Source organism: Taudactylus pleione, unplaced genomic scaffold (genome assembly GCF_031769625.1).
Source record: "Taudactylus pleione unplaced genomic scaffold, aTauple2 ptg001027l, whole genome shotgun sequence".
Classification (NCBI taxonomy): Eukaryota; Metazoa; Chordata; class Amphibia; order Anura; family Myobatrachidae; genus Taudactylus; species Taudactylus pleione.
Window position 1 is genome coordinate 1,277,400 of NW_028285428.1, and position 14,085 is coordinate 1,291,484.

The 14,085-nt window shown below is 46.5% G+C and overlaps 1 protein-coding gene across 1 annotated transcript in view; it reads left to right on the plus strand.

Annotated features, from left to right (window-relative positions):
- CCDC141 (coiled-coil domain containing 141) overlaps positions 1 to 14,085 on the plus strand; it is a 284,239-nt gene that overhangs the window by 256,575 nt on the left and 13,579 nt on the right. The window contains exons 18-22 of the mRNA XM_088461203.1: positions 2,161 to 2,301; positions 5,027 to 5,221; positions 6,729 to 6,912; positions 8,810 to 8,922; positions 10,493 to 11,373. Of these exons, the coding sequence (XP_088317329.1) occupies positions 2,161 to 2,301; positions 5,027 to 5,221; positions 6,729 to 6,912; positions 8,810 to 8,922; positions 10,493 to 11,373 (1,514 nt within the window). The remainder of the gene's footprint in view (positions 1 to 2,160; positions 2,302 to 5,026; positions 5,222 to 6,728; positions 6,913 to 8,809; positions 8,923 to 10,492; positions 11,374 to 14,085) is intronic.

Consider the following 14,085-nt stretch of genomic DNA (forward strand, 5'->3'; position numbering starts at 1 on the left):
GACGTAGGATGCAAGCTGCCAGGGGGCGTATTTTTTAAAAAAACGACCGCAAGTTTTGTTCGCTCATTCAGACCTAGAGGCGTGAACAGACCGCAAAGAGCGAACGGTTGATTTGAATAGCCACCCCTATTTTCTGGACGAGCGAGCGCTAATTGCGTCCGGCTCTGAATCAGGCCCAAAATCCTCTTTACGGAGAGGACCCTGACGTCATCAGCCAGTGTCCAGCATCATTCCCAGTGTCCAGCATCATTCCCTGCCATCCAAGTGGGCATAGTGGGGGAATATAACCTTGTGGCAAGCTTAGTGAGCCACCGAGCCCGAAGTATGGCGAGTACAGCGAGCCCGCGAGGGGACAACTTTCTTCTTTAGGTGGGGACAACTTTCGGTACCATTTAAAACATTCATTGGGTTCTCTCTGCAATGAGTCCGTAAAGTACACAAGAACCAAAATCAGATAATTTTTACTACAGGATTCAAAAAGTGTGATTAATCCTCTTGAAACATTCCACCATATATGTCACTTCTTATTGTGCAAACACAAACTGTAAGTGCATCCGAGAGACGATCTGTAGCAGCAGCTTTGCTCTGGGTCACAGGGAGAATGTGAAACCAGATCTACAAGTCTCAGAAAAGATGTCTCGTGTGTCAGTAGTCACTTGCAGCTGCTGTCCCCCATCTGACACCATAATGAAAGGCTGTAAAAATCGTCTGTAACACCCGTTTCCTCTCTCTTCTCTCGTTTCTGCTCTGTAGCATGTAGCATGTGTGAAGACAATAAAAACCTTTACACTGATATGTTGTGTTAAATAAATCTCCATTAACCTTTTCACCTCTATGCCGAGTATTCCTAAGTCAGGTTAGTACATACTACTGCAGCCCTCACTATAGAGGGCTCGGTCTGTAACTTGCTAGGAATGACATTTCTCTGAACCACACGGCCTGTGTACAAAAATTATTTAGTACTATATACCCAAGGGCTGATTCCAAGTTAAAAACAGCGCTGTAGCGGAGCGCACGCATCTACGATCGATTCAGTGTCGTATGTAGCTCCGTTGCAATTCCACTGGAGGATGAATGGCTGTAGCTGGGTGTAGACTTCAGAGCTTTAGCTATAACTTTTTTTAATTGTGTGCAATTAAGCATTTGGGGACAAATACACATTAAGGGGTCTATTTACTAAGCAGTGTTAGGAGACAGAGTGAAAAGTGATAAGGTGCCAGCCAATCAGCTCCCAACTGTCATCTCAAAGGCTGTGTTTGAAAAATGACAGATGGGAGCTGATTGGCTGGTACCTTATCACTTTTCACTCTGTCTCCTAACACTGCTTAGTAAATAGACCCCTTAGTTCGGTGTGGAATTTTGTTCGACTTCCATGCAATTCTGAATGTAAACTTACCAATGGTTATATCATCTTGGAAAAGACAGTAATTGATATGAGGACGCCATTTTAAGTGGAATACCTTTTCCTTTATGTCTAGATTAATTTTTATAAAGGATGCGCATTCATATATCCAATTGGGTTGGGTACGGGATGCTGGGGTTCGGGATCCCAGCGGTCAGGATCCCGACACCGGCATCCGGACTAGGTTAGCATCCTGATGGTTGAAGGTAAGTATATCTAACCATCCCTCCCCAGTGCCTAAACCTAACCCCCCCCTAGTGCCTAAACCTAAGCCTCCATCCCCGGGGACTACACCTAACCCTCCCCCCGTAGTGCCCTACCCTAATCCTCCCCCTAGTGCCTACCCCTCCCCTCAGCCCCGCTACTTACCTTCGGGATTCCGGCGGTTGGGATACCGGCGCCGGTATTCCGATAAGTGTCGGGATCCCGGCGTCGGCATTGTGATCATCGGAATCCACGCTGTCGGGATATTAAATGTAACCCATCCAATTAAACCAAAGTATTTGACATAGTCATCAATGCCCCCTTACGTTCATGAGTTGTATAATAAATATTGAGGGGAAATGAGCAGCGCACAGCTTGGAATTTAATGAGGGCACAGCATTGAGATGATTTTGTCTTGACTTTTGCTAAACATACACATCACATCTTATTGGATTGGGTGAAGATGAAACCAAGATGCAGTGCAGACGGGATAGGTGTAGATAACTTAGAATTCTTGCTGTCTTCCTTTATTAGAATTGTCTCTCCCATTACAGCTAAAAGAGTCATTTAAAGATCTGAAGAAAAAATTTAACAACTTGAAATTCAACTACACAAAGAAAGCTGACAAAGGACGGAATCTGAAAGTAATCAAGAACCAGATACAGCAAGTTGAAATGTATTTAGAAAAAATTCAGGTACATGCGATAAAACGACTGTCAGAGAGATGTAAACTTTGTGCAGTTTAATGAAGCAATTTGTCATTTTAATGCTAAATGTTCAATCAACCCCTCAGGAGAGATAACTGATTATTTTGCTGGTAGAGATTGGCAATGCACACTGGCATTGCTATGGGGGTGCGGGGGGTGCGGGCCACATCCGGGTGTCACCCTTCGAGGGTGACACCAAACTGTCGACTCCTCCTCAGTGACTGGAGCCGGGTGCTGCATTGTGTGACATTTTCCTGCAACACTCGGCTCCTGTTACAGAGGAGGAACCGACAGCGGAGCCGCAGGAACTAGTCTCTGGGCCTGGGGGCCGCCAAGCGTCTCCGGGGATGCTGGGCACGCCCGAGTGATGCATGTGTGGTTTCCCGCGAGACCATCCCACCTTTTGGTTAGGCTACGCCTCCTTTTTGGACGCGAGTGGCTCTGCCGCGCGGGGGGTTATAAGGCGCGCACTGGGTGTCACCATACCAGGTGACGCCTTTGATACCGTACAATATATAACAAAAAGTATTACAGTGAATATTGCATGACAAGTAATTTCCGCATCAATTTACAAGAATGGCGGTTCCTATAGAAGCCTATGGGCAGAGCCATAACTAGACTTTTTGGTGCCCTGTGCCAGAAAGAGTATTGGTGCCCCCCTAATTTTTCAAAGGGACATAATGCACCCAAAAAAGGTGAATGGCCTCATGGGGGAGGGCCAGGGAAGAGATAGGGGAGGCCAGGAGATGCTGGGGATGACATAAGAGGAAGCTGCAAGTGAGAATGATAATAAATAGAAATTTGACAGGGCCAAACAGCGCCCCCTGACCTGTGGTGCCCTGTGCGATGGCACCAGCCACACTACCCTAGCTACGGCCCTGCCTATGGGCTTCTCACTGCAGGCTTCCCCGAAAGAATCCCGCCCAGGGCTCTCTGTGGCTGTCGCTGACCGATGGCCTCATATGCACAGAAGGACCCCAGTCATATACCCGGACGTCCTTTCTTCGCAAAGGACAACTCTATTCGGAAGAATTGTTCTTTGCAATTTTAATCACAATTGTACATGCATACCAACGTTATTAGCGCCATTATACAGGGGTGTATCTATAATGGGTGCAGGGTGTGCACCCATATTATCTCAAACTTACCTCTCCGAGGTCCCGTGTCGGGTCTCTCAGCGCTGCTCAGAATGCCGGAAAAAGGCCGCCACAGGCATTTTTCCGGCGTTTTGCGCATGCACAGTAGACTCTGGGCACACTCTAGTGCCCAGAGTCTACTGATTCTGCGGTGGCCGGCCAGCTGCGTCAGTTGGCTGCTGGCCAGTGGGGTGCGAGAAGGGGGCACATGACGGGGGATGCACACGGGCCCCCTCCTCTCTAAAGACGCCCCTGCCGCTATACATGCGGTATGTGGCGGGATATATCGTATTCAAAATGCGATGTGTGATACATCTCGCCCAAAGTGTCTTACAAAAGGAAATTAAAACGGGAGAAAAGAGACAGAAATATTTCTATAGTAATATATACAAATTAATTTCTGTCATTAGAGTTACTGTAAATATAGGATATAGGATATGTTTAACATTTTCAACGAAAGGTGATTACATTCCTAGTAATTAACAGATTCATTTTTTTGTTACAATAAAAACAGTAAAGATTTACGGGTCTATTTACGATAGGAAATCAGTTATCCTAGCAATTTATTAATTAAATGTTGCTGGTCAGCTGATCGCCCAAGTAATAATGGCTGACAGCGCTAAGGGGATTCTTACCCCATTTGCCAGCCCATCCTACATAGATGAACCGCCATGATAGTTCCCACATGCACAGTGGTCTGAAAACCTATATCTTACTGGTAGGAAATCCCGGCTGCCGCGATGCCGCTGGTCAGAATATCGACCACGGCATCCCGACAGCCAGAATCCTGACACCTATAGGGAAGAAAGGTAAGTGTTTTCCTAACCCCTACCCTAACCCTCCCTCACCGGTGCCTAACCCTAACCTCCCCCCCTAGTGCCTAAGCCTAACCTCCCCCTCCCCTCCCCGCACAATAAACCTGACACCCCCTCCCTGGTGCCTAAACCTAATCTCCCCCCTAGTGCTTAAATCTAATCTCCCCCTCTCCGCACCCTAATCCTAACCCTCCCTCCCCGGTGCCTAACTCTATCCCTCCCCCTAGTGCCTAACCCCGCACCCTAACCCTATCCTCCCCCTAACAGCCCAATAGTTACCTTCTGGATGCCGGCGATCGGGATACTGGTGCCAGGATCCCGACCTGTCGGGACTTCGGCGCCGGTATTTAGACCGTCGATATTCCGCACGATGGGATGCCGACTACATCCCCTTACCAGCTGCTGTAAACTACAAGTAAAAGTTATCCATAGCAGAATTTTACACAACATTTTTTTAACTTTATAGTGCAGGTTTAGGCAACCTGTGAAAGAAGTCCCAACATGCTTTGTTAGATAGCGAGCGGGAAGAAAATGATGGGGTTAGTAGTTCCCCAACACAGCGCTACAGCTTCTGCTTCTGTACCAGTGGGAGTGACATGAAACACCTTTGATTATTAGCTTTCCTGAATGTGACTAATGTGTTTATTGTAGAGGAATGATGCGTTCCTTCCAATAGGAGCAATTTGCATAATTAGGATTTGAATTATTTGCTGTTACATTAATGACACACAAGTATCACGATTCCTTTCATCATTTTTTCAGGGTTTGAAAAAGAAAATTGATAATTTAGGAAAAAAAACATTAGGACGCACCCTTTCTCAGCAAATGGACAATGCAGATACTATTCAGGAGGCACTCGGCGATCTGCAGAGACATGTTAATGAATTTAATGGTGTTGTGAACGATTATAAAGTATACCTTGAAATGGCTGAAGACCTTCATCATATAATGGAGGAGGTAATTGGCACATAATTATTATAGAATAAATGTATAATACTGTATCTTCATTTGTTTGAGTAAATGCTGGTTTCAAAGAGTTGCATATCTCTTTATACTATATATATATATATATATATATATATATATATATATATATATATATATCCAGAGGAAGTCCTATACGTAACAAGAACAGATGGCACTCACCAATAGCCAACTAATTCTTTTTATTCCATATCTCACATGGGTGAATAACTTTAGTCGACGTTTCGATCCCGGAGGACCTTTGTCAAGAGTAACATCACTTGTACTTAATAGCCAATAGTATCACCAACACACGTATATCACCCGTGGTTATGATGTCACGGGTGATATATGTGTGTTGGTGATACTATTGGGTATTAAGTACAAGTGATGTTACTCTTGACAAAGGTCCTCCGGGATCGAAACGTCGACTAAAGTTTTTCACCCATGTGAGATATGGAATAAAAATAATTCGTTGGCTATTGGTGAGTGCCCTCTGTTCTTGTTACGTACAGGACTTCCTCTGGATATATTGGGACTTAAAGTTAAGTCTTGGGAGGTTGCACCCCGCTGTTGGAGTTACTGGACGTGAGTGCAGGACCACTGGATTTTTATATATATATATATATATATATATATATATGTTTTAAACATGTGTGCATATGTATTTTTATATATAAATATATATATATATATTAATATATAGAATTAAGATGCATTATTCAGTAATATATTGTAGTAATGTCTAAAAGTTGTTGAAAGATTGAAATATTCATGTATAGAACACAGGAACTAACAGAGCTCTATGCTGCCGTGTGCCACCCCTGCCCCTAAACCTTTGACGTTGTGACGTCACGCCTAGAGGGCGGGGCCATTGGCTCCATTAAGTAGAGCACTGCACTGCTCTAGGCAGCTCCACAGGCTGCAGGTTGCCCTTCTAAACCCCCTGCAAGCCACATGCAGGTGCTGTGAGCAGCGACAGGGCCTTGCGCTCTGTATGGCGCACCACTCGCACACCCCTAGTTATGGCCCGGTAATTGAAGCTCAAGCAGACATTTTAGGTAGTGTCAGAGTGGCACAACTGCACAGCACCGGAATAAGACACTTGTCACGTCAGCGAAGTGAAAAAGTGGTGTAGCGTGACACAAAATTCTCAAAATGCAGATATACAAACCAAAATTGAAACAAATCAAATACTAATTATTTAAAAAGATAACCATTAATAATGATTGAAAATGTGATAAATACATATCATAGTCTATCAAAATTAGTTGCTAATTGCTTAATAGAAATATTCAAGGAGTTTTAATGGGTACGTGTTGGGAGTGGGGAATACTTGGCTGACCACATGAGCTAGTCACATGATACCCCGTACCTCCAACAGCTGCTGAGGCCACCAGCATACCTCATTAGATATTTGGATGAGGTCAGGGTTCCCATCCCCATTAATAGAGATCGTTGACCAGAAATTAACACTTTCTTTTCCCTCTGACAACGAAAGAGCCAGTTTTGGTGTGAAGAAGCCTGTGCAACAGTGGTCAGAGTGGGGCGTTATTCTGCAGACTGTAAAACTAAGGAGGCAGTGGAGGTACTTGTGAAGCAATTCAACAAGTTCGTTCAACCCGCTGTTCCACAACAGGAAGAAAGAATCCAGCAGATGGTCAATATTGCCAAACATATTTATGGTAAGGCTCTTGCTGATCTTCTACCGTTCCCTTAATGCTTGCCACTGGCACTTAACCTTTTACAACAAGGACCCAAATGATGTCAGCTTTGCAATTTGGGAGTAGATTCAAAGTTGCATGCGAGTCAGCTGTAATCACATTGGCATTGTGCGCATACAGTAGAAATAAATGCTACATATCAAGTTGGATGTATCTAGGCGGCCGCCCCAACCCTATCCATCCGCTTGGTTTTATAGCCGCCATGATTCTCAAGTGCCTGCACCAGACCTATCACTCGTGCAAGAGATCCATCTGCAATAGTGTGGGGGTCCTTTAATAGGTGCTTGCCCTGAGGCCACCACAATCCTAATGATTACTATCTGCTTTGCATGAAGGACAACAGGACTGGGGAAATGCTCTGTTTGATAGCCACCATTTTGGATCAGCCAAATATATTATTCAACAGACTAGGGCCTGTTTTGTACACTAGTCACCAGATGTGGTTCATCGTTGTACACTAATCGCCAGATTTGGTTCACCATTGTACACTAATCACCAGATCTGGTTCATCATTTTACACTAATCACCAGATGTGATTCATCGTTGTACACTAATCACCAGATGTGGCTCACCGTTGTACACAAATCACCAGATTTGGTTCATCAATGTACACTAGTCACCAGATGTGGTTCATCGTTATACACTAGTCACCAGATTTGATTATCAAACTACACTAGTGACCAGATGTGGTTCATCGTTGTACACTAATCACCAGATTTGTTTATTTGTTGTACAATAGTCACCAGATTTGGTTCATCAATGTACAGTAGTTACCAGATTTGGATAATTGTTGTACAATAGTCACCAAATTTGATTCATCGTTGTACATTAGTCACCAGATTTGGTTCATAGTTGTACACTAGTCACCAGATTTGATTCATCGTTGTACACTAGTCACCAGATTTGATTCATCAGTGTACACTAGTCACCAGATTTGATTCATCGTTGTACACTAATCACCATATTTGATTCATCGTTGTACACAAGTCATCAGATTTGTTTCATCGTTATACCCTAGTCACCAGATTTGAATCATTGTTGTACACTAGTCACAAATTTGGTTCATAGTTGTACACTAGTCACCAGATTTGATTCATCGTTGTACACTAATCAAGAGATTAGATTCATCGTTGTACACTAGTCACCAGATTGATTCATCATTGTACAATAGTCACCAGATTTGATTAATCATTGTACGCTAGTCACCAAATTTGGTTAATCAATATACACTAGTTACCAGATTTGGTTCATCATTGTTCACTAGCCACCAGATTTGATTCATCGTTGTACACTAGTCACCAGATTTTGTTAATCATTATACAGTAGTCATCAGATGTGGTTCATAGTTATACACTAGTTCCCCGATTTGATTCATTGTTGTACACTAGTCACCAGATTTGGTTCATCGTTATACACTAGTCACCAGATGTGGTTCATAGTTATACACTAGTCACCAGATGTGGTTCATCGTTATACACTAGTCACCAGATTCGTGAAAGAAAAATCCTGTATACTGTAATATTGTTGTTACTTTTTTATATGCATGTCAGGATATCACATGTTACCCATTAATGAAAATAGCCAGTTTATAAACCCATTTATAGCTCTTTTATAAAATGCTATTTTTTTTAAACATCTTGTCAAAATGCTCTACATGTAAATGGATATATCTTTCTAATGCTATGGTTCCTGCCAATTGAAATGCTTTGTACAGTAGTTCTGCATTTACAAAAATGTCCCAAGTTTATATATTTTTTTAATTACTAGATATATTTTCCAACATCAATATTTTAAAGTCCATGTGATATCCTCTCTCTGTATTATGTATCTCATCATGCCTATATCTATGTGTTTGTAGGAGCAGAGGATGGCATAAAATATGTTGAGAAGACTTTAATAAAACACAAGGAGGCTCTTATCTCTGTGAATGAATTATGTACCTACCTAAAGGAGCTGGAAGAGAAACTGGAGGTAAAGTACTATTCACCTTACCATCATTGCTACCAGGTTTAGTGTCAGGTAACAAACAAAAGTACAACTGAATCGGCATGGAATAATTATATAACACTGTAAATTGTCTATGCCAGTAGATAGCTAACTTTCTGGAAACACAGTGTCCTAGACTCTCAGCATTGTTTTCATGACACTACTGGGCCAAAAGTTTCCTATTGAGATAATCAGCAAAAAATTATTAGATGAAAGAAATTGTGCCATCCTTAGGCTCAGTTATGTGGTGATGGACATGGTTGCACTTCTGTTTGAGGATGTAGCTTGAGATTAGTAGCCATCAGCTCTGTTCTTACTAATTGAGCAGGAAAACAAACCGTGAAGAGGGGAGAAGTGGAAGGTGAGAGGCGGTCGGAGGATGCAAGCGGTCGCTCAAAAACTGGGCGGCCGCTTGCATCCTGACCGCCCGCCTCTGTTTCGGTCATTAGGCTGTGGGTTTACACCCACAGCTCTAATGACCGCTAGGGTGATGGTCGCAATGGTCAGAGACCATCGCGACCATCGGGGCTTACGACGAGACCCTAGGGTAGGGTCTCACTTGTCGTAAGCCCCGGAGAGCTTCTGGCTCTGTCAGAGCCGGAAGCTCTCCACTGACATCACTAGTGACATCACTAGTGATGTCAGTGGGGCCTCCCCCAAACGGTAGTTGTTCCCATGGGAATGCCTCCGTTTGGGCTGCCACCCCCCCCGGCCCGCCTTCCAAACGGGGCGAGCTGTCAATCAACATCGACAGCTCGCCCCCTTTGGAAAGAGACCCGCTACGACCGGCGCTGTCGGTCGTAGCGGGTCTCACGCATGCGTGCGAAGGAGCCGGCTCCCTCGTGCGCATGCGCACTTGACAAACATCGAGGCAGCCGTGCGGTCATAGACTGTACGGCCGCCTCTGAATGAAGACCAAAGTGTGGTACAAGAGGACAGTGGGTTGTGGGAGCAAATGGGAGAAAACGGAAGGGAAGCGATGGAATGGGGGAGGGCAATAGCTGACGAACACACAAAGGGGGAGTAGGGAAACAGACAGATGATGGAACAAATATGTGGAGAGGGGGGAAGTGGAAGGTGAGAAGGGATAAAGTGTGGTACAAGAGGACAGTGGGTTGTGGCAGCAAATGGGAGAAAAAGGAAGGGGAGCGATGGAATGTGGGGGGGCAATAGCTGACGAACACATAAAGGGAGGAACAGAGAGGAATACAGGTTGGAGACAGAATAATACAAAGATGGTGACAGAGACATAAAGGGGGAGTAAGGAAACAGACAGAGGATGGAACAAATATGTGGAGAGGGGAGAGGAGGCGGAATGGTGTCCTTCAGGGGAGGTGAGATCTGCAAGTAGGGGGAGGGAGGGGGCAGGCATGCAAAAAAAAACATTAAGCAGTGCAGCCTGTGTAAATGGCCATGCACTGACTTTCTAATGCAACAGGCAGCACTTGGTCCGGTCTACAAAGATGATAACCCAAATCATTTATTTATATTTTATATAAAGACATCAAATCTGAAAATATTTTTGGTAAAACTGTAATATTTTCTTTCCTCCAAGGAGCCACAGAAAGTGCCCGAAATCTTCATAAGTGACGAGACTAGAGAAATAGCAGAGCCCCCATTGTCTGCTAAAGACGGTAGTATACTGACAGATGCAGACTTGCAACCTGAATTGCTAGCAGAAGAAGCTGCATCTGGTGATGAATATGAGTGCATATCCCCAGATGACATCTCCTTGCCTCCGCTTGCTGAGACTCCCGAATCCAATCACCCTCAGTCCGAAACCGAGCAGGACGAGCGGAACTGTTACAGCTCCCATAGTATGCATGTTAGCTCCTACAGCTTGCAAATGCACATAAACGCCAGCGGCAAGAGGGTGACGGACGGTCCTGATTTCTTAACACCTGTTGCTTACACTGACACATCAAGTAACAAAAGGGAAAACACTTCTAGTTATATTGACAGATTCTGTTCTCCCCCCGTTGGATACAAAACAGAATCTCCTTTTTCACAACAGTCAACAATAGTCAATGAAACCCGCTATGCCTTGAGTACTTCTCCTGCCAAAGCAAAACCCAACTACCGCATAATGAACGAGATGCATGAATCTCGTCTGCAGAGCTGTTCTGTTTATGAGAGCACGGAAAAAACAGAACAATTGCATGCCTCTGATAACACCGCTAGAACTAAAGATAGGCTGCATGCTGCCTCAGATGAATTCTCTGGTCTCATGTTTCAATCAGACCCTGCCAAAAGCTGCCAGAGGCACACGGTTACCCAAGAAGCGATTAGAAGTGTTTCAGAAAAACACAACAGTGTTAGCCTGGCAGGACAGAGTCCTGCCTTCTCCAAGCACCCACCCAACGTCACTGTTAAAGAAGGCTCTCCAGTGACTCTGGAAGTAGAAGTAACCGGATACCCAGAGCCTACTCTAACATGGTGGGTAGCTTATAATGAAGATAAAATATAGTTACTTATACTTATTTTTATATTTTTATTTTGTGTGCACTAATATGATTATAGAATGGAGGTGTAGTGTGTGTTAACAGTAATTTTATCATCAGTGGTTCTGAAACCAGTCCTCAGGGAACTTCTATGGAACAGCTGAGCACTGTATAATTACTCCGGCTCAGGCATTATGAGGGTTGGCTGAGCTAAAATAATAAAAGCGATAACATTTATTGGCAACAATTAATTTCCTCCTGTCCTTTTCCCCATCTCCCCTATTCCTCAGTCCCTCTCACCCATCTCCTTCTATTCCACCCGTGCCTCTTCCCATATTGCCCTATTCCTCCTGTTCCTCTCCCCCTATTCCACCCATCCCTCTCTCTATTCCACTTATCGCTCCCACCCATCTCTTTCTATTCCTCCCGTCCCTCTCCCCATCTCCTTCTATTCCACCTGTGCCTCTCCCCATATCCCCCTATTCCTCCCGTCACTCTCCCCATCTCCCCCTATTCCTCCCGTCCCTCTCCCCATCTCCCCCTATTCCTCCCGTCCCTCTCCCCATCTGCCCCTATTCCTCCCGTCCCTCTCCCCATCTCCCCCTATTCCTCCCATCCCTCTCCCCATCTCCCCCTATTCCTCCCATCCCTCTCCCCATCTCCCCCTATTCCTCCCATCCCTCTCCCCATCTCCCCCTATTCCTCCCGTCCCTCTCCCCATCTCCCCCTATTCCTCCCGTCCCTCTCCCCATCTCCTCCTATTCCTCCCATCCCTCTCCCCATCTCCCCCTATTCCTCCCGTCCCTCTCCCCATCTCCCCCTATTCCTCCTGTCCCTCTCCCCCATCTCTCTCTACTCCTCCTGTCCCTCTCCGACATCTCCCCCTATTCCTCCCGTCCCTCTCCCCATCTCCCCCTATTCCTCCCGTCCCTCTCCCCATCTCCCCCTATTCCTCCTGTCCCTCTCCCCCGTCTCGCTCTACTCCTCCTGACCCTCTCCGCCATCTCCCCCTATTCCTCCCGTCCCTCTCCCCACCTCCCCCTATTCCTCCCGTCCCTCTCCCCATCTCCCCCTATTCCTCCTGTCCCTCTCCCCCATCTCTCCCTACTCCTCCCGTCTCTCTCCGCCATCTCCCCCTATTCCTCCCGTCCGTCTCCCCATCTCCCCCTATTCCTCCTGTCCCTCTCCCCCATCTCCCCCTATTCCTCCTGTCCCTCTCCGCCATCTCCCCCTATTCCTCCCGTCCATCTCCCCATCTCCCCCTATTCCTCCCGTCCCTCTCCCCATCTCCCCCTATTCCTCCCGACCCTCTCCGCCATCTCCCCTTATTCCTCCAGTCCCTCTCCCCATCTCCCCCTATTCCTCCTGTCCCTCTCCCCCATCTCTCCCTACTCCTCCCGTCTCTCTCCGCCATCTCCCCCTATTCCTCCCGTCCGTCTCCCCATCTCCCCCAATTCCTCCTGTCCCTCTCACCATCTCCCCCTATTCCTCCTGTCCCTCTCCCCCATCTCTCTCTACTCCTCCTGTCCCTCTCCGCCATCTCCCCCTATTCCTCCCGTCCGTCTCCCCATCTCCCCCTATTCCTCCCGTCCCTCTCCCCATCTCCCCCTATTCCTCCCGTCCCTCTCCGCCATCTCCCCTTATTCCTCCCGTCCCTCTCCCCATCTCTCTCTACTCCTCCTGTCCCTCTCTCCATCTTCCCCTATTCCTCCCGTCCCTCTCCCCATCTCTCTCTACTCCTCCTGTCCCTCTCTCCATCTCCCCCTACTCCTCCTGTCCCTCTCCCCCATCTCTCTCTACTCCTCCTCTCCCTCTCCGCCATCTCTCCCTATTCCTCCCGTCCCTCTCCCCCATCTCTCTCTACTCCTCCTGTCCCTCTCCGCCATCTCTCCCTATTCCTCCCGTCCCTCTCCCCCATCTCTCTCTACTCCTCCTGTCCCTCTCCCCCATCTCTCTCTACTCCTCCTGTCCCTCTCCCCCTATTCCTCTCATCCCTCTGCCCCTATTCCTCCTGTCCGTGTCCTCCTATTCCTCCCATTCCAATCCCCAGTCTGTCTCCCCCATTCCTTCAGTTACTCTCCCCCTATTGCTTCCATTCATCTCCCCCTATACCTCCAATCCCTCTCCCCTTTCTCCCCTTATTCATCCATTCTCTTTGCCCTTTATCCCCCTATTCCTCCCATCCCTCTCTTCCTAGTCTTCCTGTCCCTCTCCCCCATCTTCCCTATTGTTCCCATCCCTCTCCCCTGTCTCTCCCTACTCCCTATCTCCCTCTTCTTACCCTATATTCTCTCTCTCTTCTCTGTCTGATCCTATATTCCCCTTACCTTTAGTACACAGCTGTTAGACTGATATAAGGCTACTTATTTTATAGTTTTTCTTTTTAAAAAGTATCATTGTAGTCTCTGCAGTTTAGCAAGTGTAAATGTATTATACTGTAAAACTATACATACCAGGCTTCCCTACTCTCCCAATTTGGCCAGGAGCCTCCCGAATATCGGGGGGCCGCGCCCAGTCCCCTGGAAAGGCATGCAAACATCCGGGCAGCCGCCGCCCCTTTCTCCCTCCCCCCCCCACACACTAATGATAGAAACCTCAGCAGCGGGGGGTGATGCGATTCATGCTGAATTGCGCAATTGTGGCCCCGCCCCCTGCTTTACAATGCCTTTAATTTTGCCATTGTGAAGAGGGGGTGGAGCCACGATGA